This window comes from Cyclopterus lumpus, chromosome 7 (genome assembly GCF_009769545.1).
Source record: "Cyclopterus lumpus isolate fCycLum1 chromosome 7, fCycLum1.pri, whole genome shotgun sequence".
In the NCBI taxonomy this organism is placed as follows: Eukaryota; Metazoa; Chordata; class Actinopteri; order Perciformes; family Cyclopteridae; genus Cyclopterus; species Cyclopterus lumpus.
This window is the reverse complement of record NC_046972.1, coordinates 24,823,427-24,833,426: the sequence shown is the minus strand read 5'-3', so window position 1 is coordinate 24,833,426 and position 10,000 is coordinate 24,823,427. Positions and strand designations below refer to the sequence as shown.

The 10,000-nt window shown below is 48.5% G+C and overlaps 1 protein-coding gene across 5 annotated transcripts in view; it reads right to left on the bottom strand.

Moving 5' to 3' along the window:
• Positions 1-10,000, bottom strand: part of magixa (MAGI family member, X-linked a) — a 47,061-nt gene that overhangs the window by 35,686 nt on the left and 1,375 nt on the right. For 3 of the 5 annotated variants that reach the window (XR_004609684.1, XM_034536310.1, XM_034536313.1), the window contains exons 2-3: positions 486-537; positions 170-407 (exon numbers count right to left, since the gene is read on the bottom strand). Coding sequence is in view for 4 of the 5 variants with exons in the window: in XM_034536310.1 (XP_034392201.1) it covers positions 170-407; positions 486-527 (280 nt within the window). In the remaining variant the exon portion in view is untranslated. Of the gene's footprint in view, positions 1-169; positions 408-485; positions 601-4,573; positions 4,724-10,000 lie in introns of those variants that run through there. The other 2 variants (XM_034536312.1, XM_034536311.1) reach the window with 2 other exon arrangements.

Here is a 10,000-nt window from a genome sequence, read left to right as displayed (position 1 = left end):
AGTGATATCCTTACAGAGGGACGACCCTGAGGGACAGAGGACATGATGTCATAGTGATGTCATTACAGAGGGACGACCCTGAGGGACAGAGGACATGATGTCATAGTGAGGTCATTACAGAGGATATGATGATGATGATGATGATGACATGTTGAACGTGCGCTCTCACCTGGTGAGACAGTCTTGATTCTGATTGGATGAGGACAGGAGTTGAGGACTCCTCTGACATCACCGAGGGTCATCCCCAACACGGGCGTCCCCCCGATCTCTAAAATGATATCGCCCACAGTAGCCCCGCCCCCGTGGGCCGCGGTGACAAATGGGAACTCGCCATAGTCCGCCCCGCCCCCGATGGCTAGTCCCAGCTCACTGGAGCCGCCACCCAGCGGGACGAAGCTCTCCTGCACCTGGAGGCGGACAAAGAGGACGGTCAGCTGACTGACTGGAGGCGGTCTTTACTCCAGGTGTGAGGTGTGAGGCGTTACCTTCGAGCGCCAGTGCAGCTTCTTCACTGTCGCTTTAGACATGGCGGCCGTGCTGCAGAGAGGAAGAAACAACGTTACTGAGCGCACTCAATAGCTCACCTTGTTTTACCTGCTGATCACGCAGCCTAAATGTTCCACTGGTTCCTATTTACACTGAGAATAAACGTTCACACCTGTTCACCTGTGGTGTTCACCTGTGAACGAACGCCTGTGAACGAACGCCTGTGAACGAACGCCTGTGAACGAACGCCTGTGAACGAACGCCTGTAAACGAACACCTGTAAACGAAAGCCTGTAAACGAAAGCCTGTAAACGAACGCTTGTGAACAAACGTCTGTAAACGAACGCCTGTAAACGAACGCCTGTGAACGAACGCCTGTAAACGAACGCCTGTAAACGAACGCCTGTAAACGAACGCCTGTAAACGAACGCTTGTGAACAAACGTCTGTAAACGAACGCCTGTAAACGAACGCCTGTGAACGAACGCCTGTGAACGAACGCCTGTGAACGAACGCCTGTAAACGAACGCCTGTAAACGAACGCTTGTAAACGAACGCCTGTAAACGAACGCCTGTAAACGAACGCCTGTAAACGAACGCCTGTAAACGAACGCCTGTAAACGAACGCCTGTAAACGAACGCCTGTAAACGAACGCCTGTAAACGAACGCCTGTGAACAACGCCTGTGAACAACGCCTGTGAACAACGCCTGTAAACGAACGCCTGTGAACGAACGCCTGTGAACAACGCCTGTGAACAACGCCTGTGAACAACGCCTGTGAACAACGCCTGTGAACAACGCCTGTAAACGAACGCCTATAAACGAACGCCTGTAAACGAACGCCTGTAAACGAACGCCTGTAAACGAACGCCTGTAAACGAAAGCCTGTAAACGAACGCCTGTGAACGAACGCTTGTGAATAAACGTCTGTAAACGAACGCCTGTAAACGAACGCCTGTGAACGAACGCCTGTGAACGAACGCTTGTGAACAACGCCTGTAAACGAACGCCTGTAAACGAACGCCTGTAAACGAACGCCTGTGAACAACGCCTGTGAACAACGCCTGTGAACAACGTCTGTAAACGAACGCCTGTAAACGAACGCCTGTAAACGAACGCCTGTAAACGAACGCCTGTAAACGAACGCTTGTGAACAAACGTCTGTAAACGAACGCCTGTAAACGAACGCCTGTGAACGAACGCCTGTGAACGAACGCCTGTGAACGAACGCCTGTAAACGAACGCCTGTAAACGAACGCTTGTAAACGAACGCCTGTAAACGAACGCCTGTAAACGAACGCCTGTAAACGAACGCCTGTAAACGAACGCCTGTAAACGAACGCCTGTAAACGAACGCCTGTGAACAACGCCTGTGAACAACGCCTGTGAACAACGCCTGTAAACGAACGCCTGTGAACGAACGCCTGTGAACAACGCCTGTGAACAACGCCTGTGAACAACGCCTGTGAACAACGCCTGTAAACGAACGCCTATAAACGAACGCCTGTAAACGAACGCCTGTAAACGAACGCCTGTAAACGAACGCCTGTAAACGAAAGCCTGTAAACGAACGCCTGTGAACGAACGCTTGTGAATAAACGTCTGTAAACGAACGCCTGTAAACGAACGCCTGTGAACGAACGCCTGTGAACGAACGCTTGTGAACAACGCCTGTAAACGAACGCCTGTAAACGAACGCCTGTAAACGAACGCCTGTGAACAACGCCTGTGAACAACGCCTGTGAACAACGTCTGTAAACGAACGCCTGTAAACGAACGCCTGTAAACGAACGCCTGTAAACGAACGCCTGTGAACAACGTCTGTAAACGAACGCCTGTAAACGAACGCCTGTAAACGAACGCCTGTGAACAACGCCTGTAAACGAACGCCTGTAAACGAACGCCTGTAAACGAAAGCCTGTGAACGAACGCCTGTGAACGAACGCTTGTAAACAACGCCTGTAAACGAACGCCTGTAAACGAACGCCTGTGAACGAACGCCTGTGAACGAACGCCTGTGAACAACGCCTGTGAACAAACGCCTGTGAACGAACGCCTGTAAACGAACGCCTGTGAACAACGCCTGTAAACGAACGCCTGTGAACGAACGCCTGTGAACAAACGCCTGTAAACGAACGCCTGTAAACGAACGCCTGTGAACGAACGCCTGTGAACGAACGCCTGTGAACAAACGCCTGTGAACGAACGCCTGTGAACAAACGCCTGTAAACGAACGCCTGTAAACGAACGCCTGTGAACAACGCCTGTAAACGAACGCCTGTAAACGAACGCCTGTAAACGAACGCCTGTGAACGAACGCCTGTGAACGAACGCCTGTGAACGAACGCCTGTGAACGAACGCTTGTAAACAACGTCTGTAAACGAACGCCTGTAAACGAAAGCCTGTGAACGAACGCCTGTGAACGAACGCTTGTAAACAACGTCTGTAAACGAACGCCTGTAAACGAACGCCTGTAAACGAACGCCTGTAAACGAACGCCTGTGAACGAACGCCTGTGAACAAACGCCTGTAAACGAACGCCTGTAAACGAACGCCTGTGAACGAACGCCTGTGAACGAACGCCTGTGAACAAACGCCTGTGAACGAACGCCTGTGAACAAACGCCTGTAAACGAACGCCTGTAAACGAACGCCTGTGAACAACGCCTGTGAACAAACGCCTGTGAACGAACGCCTGTAAACAAACGCCTGTGAACAACGCCTGTAAACGAACGCCTGTAAACGAACGCCTGTGAACAAACGCCTGTGAACGAACGCCTGTAAACGAACGCCTGTGAACGAACGCCTGTGAACAAACGCCTGTAAACGAATGCCTGTAAACGAACGCCTGTGAACAACGCCTGTAAACGAACGCCTGTGAACGAACGCCTGTAAACGAACGCCTGTGAACAAACGCCTGTGAACGAACGCCTGTGAACAAACGCCTGTAAACGAACGCCTGTAAACGAACGCCTGTAAACGAACGCCTGTAAACGAACGCCTGTGAACGAACGCCTGTGAACAAACACCTGTGAACGAACGCCTGTGAACAACGCCTGTGAACAACGCCTGTGAACGCCCGTAGAAACACTTCAGTACACCTGTTTCACACCTTTAACACCTGTTCACACATGATTATATTGTTTTATTTCTCTGAAGAGTTCTTTTCAGAAAGCAGTTCAAAACTGTTTGGTGACTGAGGCACAAAGACATGAGTCTTCTTTACCTCATTGCTTCCTCACTAGGAAGCTTCCTCACTTCCTAACAAGGACGCATCATTACCTCCTTGATTCCTCATCCCCTAAAGAGGACATTTATTTGCCTCCTTGCTTCCTCACTAGGAAGCTTCCTCACCCCCTAAGAAGGACATGACTCGGCTCCTCACAATCGTGTTTGTATTCCGTGGTTTTAATTGGCCGAGATGTTGAACCGTTCTCTTCCTGTTTAGGATACGCTCCTCCATCAACTCGACTCTCAGGCTCACACAACGACAGATGGTGGTCGACCACAGGGAGCCACACACACACTCATTATGTACACACACACAAACACACACACAGGCTCACACACACACACACACACTCAACCCCCTAGATGCCGTACGTTAAATATGGATGAGCATATGTGGAGGTGGGAGTTAGAGAAAAACAAACAAACAAACGTCCCCAAGCAGCGATTCAAACAATCTGAGGCTTTTAATGTAAAACGTAAATGATGAAACAGGAAGTAAAGATGCTTCCTAAGGAAATATGGAAGTAAAGATGTTTCCTAAGGAAACATGGAAGTAAAGATACTTCCTAGAGATAGAGGAAGAAAAGATGTTTCCTTGAGTAACAGGAAGTAAAGATGCTTCCTAAAGAAACAGGAAGTAAAGATGCTTCCTAACAAAACAGGAAGTAAAGATGCTTCCTAAGGAAACCGGAAGTAAAGATGCTTACAAATGAAATAGGAAGTAAAGATGCTTCCTAAGGAAAAAGGAAGTAAAGATGCTTCCTAAGGAAACAAGGAAGTAAAGAAGTGTGTGTGCGTGTCTATGTCGTACCTGTTGTGTGTGTCGTACCTGTGTGTGTGTGTGCGTGTGTCGTACCTGTGTTGTTGTGTGTTCAGCGCTCATGTCTCAGTGTTTCTGCTAGTTTCCGTCTCTCTTCCTGTTTCCCTCCTCCCTCTCTCTGATTGGTCGGGTCAGAGTCCACCGTGTGATGTCACCAGTGTGTTTAAGGAGTGTTTGTCTTTTCTCTCTTCGAGGACTCTGTTTGAAGGAATGTGTGTCTGTAGAAACTGAGTCGGTCCCATGCAAACAGAAACCACTACGGCTGACCGTGATTGGCTCTTAAACTGATGACATCACTGGTGACTTGAATGGCTGTTTAAAGGGGCAGCGGCGTTCCAGTAAACATCAGCAGCAGGTTGGTGGTCTTGACCAGGAGGCGGAGGTCAACCAGATATCTCCACAATCACACTTACTGACCGACAGTAGAAGCTCAGTGAATGGCCGACGTTCACTTCAATACAATCAGCCTCTAGTGGCCATTAGAGGAACTGCAGCGAAACATCGGCTGCTGATTGGTTCAGATCGCAGCGTCTCGACACATGAACCGTCGTCTTCAAGTCCGTCCTCCAATCAGAGCTCGGAGGGGCCAGTCCTCAATACCAGTACACAATATTAATCTTCAAGGTCCCAGTCCATTAAGGTCTGGGACCTTAGTCCAGAGAGGTCCCCGACTCCTCTGGTTGTATAGAAGTCTATGCTTCATGTATTAAAGCTGCATTCTCTCTACTGACCACCAGGGGGCGACTCCTATGGTTGTATAGAAGTCTTTGATTCATGTGTTAAAGCTGCATTCTCTCTCCTGACCACCAGGGGGCGACTCCTATGGTTGTATAGAAGTCTTTGCTTCATGTGTTAAAGCTGCATTCTCTCTCCTGACCACCAGGGGGCGACTCCTATGGTTGTATAGAAGTCTTTGCTTCATGTGTTAAAGCTGCATTCTCTCTCCTGACCACCAGGGGGGCGACTCCTCTGGTTGTATAGAAGTCTATGCTTCATGTGTTAAAGCTGCATTCTCTCTCCTGACCACCAGGAGGGCGACTCCTCTGGTTGTATAGAAGTCTATGCTTCATGTATAAAGCTGCATTCTCTCTCCTGACCACCAGGGGGCGACTCCTCTGGTTGTATAGAAGTCTATGCTTCATGTGTTAAAGCTGCATTCTCTCTCCTGACCACCAGGGGGCGACTCCTCTGGTTGTATAGAAGTCTATGCTTCATGTGTTAAAGCTGCATTCTCTCTCCTGACCACCAGGGGGCGACTCCTCTGGTTGTATAGAAGTCTATATAAATAACTGGAGGCTTCAAAACAAACCACTAACGACTACGTCCTCTTCTTAGAGACTTCACTGGCTTCAGTCTGCAGGATAAAGCCAGATGTGCTTTTCTGGCTATTCTGACCCACAATCCTTTGCAAAGCAGACATATGAGCAAAAGAGTCAAAGGTCACGGTGTAATATTATGAGGAAGTAGTACGTGTACTTTCTGGAACAGTGTGTACTGAGTAGTATGTACTACTACTAATAACAATATAAAGTATGAGATTCAGAACCAGCAGTGTTTGTTATTCTCTGCTCCGAGAGGTCAGAGGTCACTGACAGTACAGGAACGAGTCATGAAGACGATGAAGAGGAGGATGAGGATGGAAGAGGAAGAGCAGCTCTGTGTACTAGTTTCCTGTCTGGTGAGGCTGAGTGTCTCTGACTGTCGCTGTCAGTCTGAATCTGTGCAGACTTGTGATGACATCAGAGCGCACGATGATGTCATCGACCCTCCATGCCTCCATTATACTGTTTATTTCCACAACAGTAATAACAGTAATAACAAACATTAATAACAACAGTAATTACTCTGATTCAAAGATTTTTTTGTGTGAAAAAAGACAAAAAACAACATTCATTTTCAGTTTGTTTTGTGAGTATGTGGAGGCGGAGCCAAGTGAGTATATGGAGGCGGGGCCAAGTGAGTATGTTGAGGTGGAGCCAAGTGAGTATATGGAGGCGGGGCCAAGTGAGTATATGGAGGCGGGGCCAAGTGAGTATGTTGAGGTGGAGCCAAGTGAGTATATGGAGGCGGAGCCAAGTGAGTATGTTGAGGCGGAGCCAAGTGAGTATATGGAGGCGGGGCCAAGTGAGTATGTGGAGGCGGAGCCAAGTGAGAACATTTACAAACAAACGCTGCTCATTTTTCCTCTAAGGGACTCCACCTGAGCTGGACCTGATCCAGACCTGAGCTGGTGTCACTAATGGAGGACCTGAATCCATTTCTGTCAGGATCTGTCTCTTGTGTCCTCTGTTTCTCTTCACTTCCTGTCCCTGTGATTGTCTGCCCTGTCCCTGATTGGTTCCTCCTGTGTCCGATCACCTGCACCAGCCCTCTGTATTTAAGTCCTGTTCGGTCCCCTTTGTCGGTTTGTCTGGTCTAGATCATTGAAGATCATGTTTGTGAGCCTGTTTTGTTTGTTTTGAATCCTGTGGAGCAATAAAGTTGTCTTTTCCAGTGTTGATGCCGTTTGGGTCCAGTTACCTGCAGCTGCACATAACAATTTCCTTTTATTGGGACCTGAACCCAGACAACAGGCCTGAATCCTTGTCTTGTGTTGGGACCTGAACCCAGAAGACTGAGACCTGAATCCTTGTCTTGTGTTGGGACCTGAACCCAGAAGACTGAGACCTGAATCCTTGTCTTGTGTTGGGACCTGAACCCAGAAGACTGAGACCTGAATCCTTGTCTTGTGTTGGGACCTGAACCCAGAAGACTGAGACCTGAATCCTTGTCTTGTGTTGGGACCTGAACCCAGAAGACAGAGACCTGAATTCTTGTCTTGTGTTGGGACCTGAACCCAGAAGACAGAGACCTGAATCCTTGTCTTGTGTTGGGACCTGAACCCAGAAAACAGAGACCTGAATCCTTGTCTTGTGTTGGGACCTGAACCCAGAAGACTGAGAACTGAATCCTTGTCTTGTGTTGGGACCTGAACCCAGAAGACTGAGACCTGAATCCTTGTCTTGTGTTGGGACCTGAACCCAGAAGACAGAGACCTGAATTCTTGTCTTGTGTTGGGACCTGAACCCAGAAGACAGAGACCTGAATCCTTGTCTTGTGTTGGGACCTGAACCCAGAAAACAGAGACCTGAATCCTTGTCTTGTGTTGGGACCTGAACCCAGAAGACTGAGACCTGAATCCTTGTCTTGTGTTGGGACCTGAACCCAGAAGACTGAGACCTGAATCCTTGTCTTGTGTTGGGACCTGAACCCAGAAGACAGAGACCTGAATCCTTTTCTTGTGTTGGGACCTGAACCCAGAAGACTGAGACCTGAATCCTTGTCTTGTGTTGGGACCTGAACCCAGAAGACTGAGACCTGAATCCTTGTCTTGTGTTGGGACCTGAACCCAGAAGACAGAGACCTGAATCCTTGTCTTGTGTTGGGACCTGAACCCAGAAGACAGAGACCTGAATCCTTGTCTTGTGTTGGGACCTGAACCCAGAAGACTGAGACCTGAATCCTTGTCTTGTGTTGGGACCTGAACCCAGAAGACAGAGACCTGAATTCTTGTCTTGTGTTGGGACCTGAACCCAGAAGACTGAGACCTGAATCCTTGTCTTGTGTTGGGACCTGAACCCAGAAGACTGAGACCTGAATCCTTGTCTTGTGTTGGGACCTGAACCCAGAAGACTGAGACCTGAATCCTTGTCTTGTGTTGGGACCTGAACCCAGAAGACAGAGACCTGAATCCTTGTCTTGTGTTGGGACCTGAACCCAGAAGACTGAGACCTGAATCCTTGTCTTGTGTTGGGACCTGAACCCAGAAGACAGAGACCTGAATTCTTGTCTTGTGTTGGGACCTGAACCCAGAAGACTGAGACCTGAATCCGTGTCTTGTGTTGGGACCTGAACCCAGAAGACTGAGACCTGAATCCTTGTCTTGTGTTGGGACCTGAACCCAGAAGACTGAGACCTGAATCCTTGTCTTGTGTTGGGACCTGAACCCAGAAGACAGAGACCTGAATCCTTGTCTTGTGTTGGGACCTGAACCCAGAAGACTGAGACCTGAATGCAGCAGAGCGTTAAGGTCTCTGAACCTGAACAAATTGAATAATAAGTCTGCAGGTCTTAGATCAGATCTGGTTCTCTGAACGTCCTCAAACTTTCTATCGTCTTCTGAAGTTTCAACATCCAAACAGACAGTTAGTGATGATGTCATCAATGATGTCATAATGTATCACAATACACCTCCTTCTCCTCCTCCTCCTCCTCCTCCTGTTCATCAACATCTCCTCACACATTAGTCAAACACACATTCAGTGTAAAGTTTGAAGACTCAACCCAGGTGCATTGTGGGAAATGTAGGATTGAGTGTTTGTGGACGAAACAGAGGATCAGATAAAGATATCAAGAGGTTTCTGTAGCACCTCCTCAGAGTTCACCTCCTCAGAGTTCACCTCCTCAGACTTCACCTCCTCAGAGTTCACCTCCTCCTCTCCTGAATGGAACACATAGTAACACTGAATGAAGATGTAAATACTAGTTAACAACTTGTTATTCATGTGTATTAACACCTGTATAAACACACTGTTATACTAACATACAATGTCCTGCTTATAAACCGTTTATTACATCTTTATATTCTGTTATGAATGATATAGCCCATCCAATGAGATGTTATATACTGTAGTACACATAGTACACATAGTACACATAGTACACATGTATATAAACCTCCTCCTCTCTAATGACACCTTATATATATATATATACACATATATATATATATATATATATACATATATATATATATATGTATATATATACACACAAAAAACTGTTTATTGCACCTCCTCTCTCCTGATGTACAGCACCTCCTCCTGTCCAGCAGCACTCCTCTTTACTCCTCACCGCTTCACCTCCAATAGCACCTCCTCGTGAACACCCTCCACCTCCTCGTGAACACCATGCACCTCCTCCTCCACCTCCTCCTGAACACCCTGCACGTCCTCCTTCACCTCCTGAACACCCTGCACCTCCTCCTCCACCTCCTGAACACCCTGCACCTCCTCCTTCACCTCCTGAACACCCTGCACCTCCACCTCCTCCTGTGAACACCATGCACCTCCTCCTCCACCTCCTCGTGAACATCCTCCACCTCCTAGTGTGAACACCCTCCACCTCCTCCTCCACCTCCTCGTGAACATCCTCCACCTCCTCCTCGTGAACACCATGCACCTCCTCCACCTCCTCCTGTGAACACCCTCCACCTCCTCTACCTAATGAACACCCTCCACCTCCTCCTGTGAACACCCTCCACCTCCTCTACCTAATGAACACCCTCCACCTCCTCCTCCACCTCCTCCTGTGAACACCCTCCACCTCATGAACACCCTCCACCTCCTCCTGTGAACACCCTCCACCTCCTCTACCTAATGAACACCCTCCACCTCCTCCTCCACCTCCTCCTGTGAACACCCT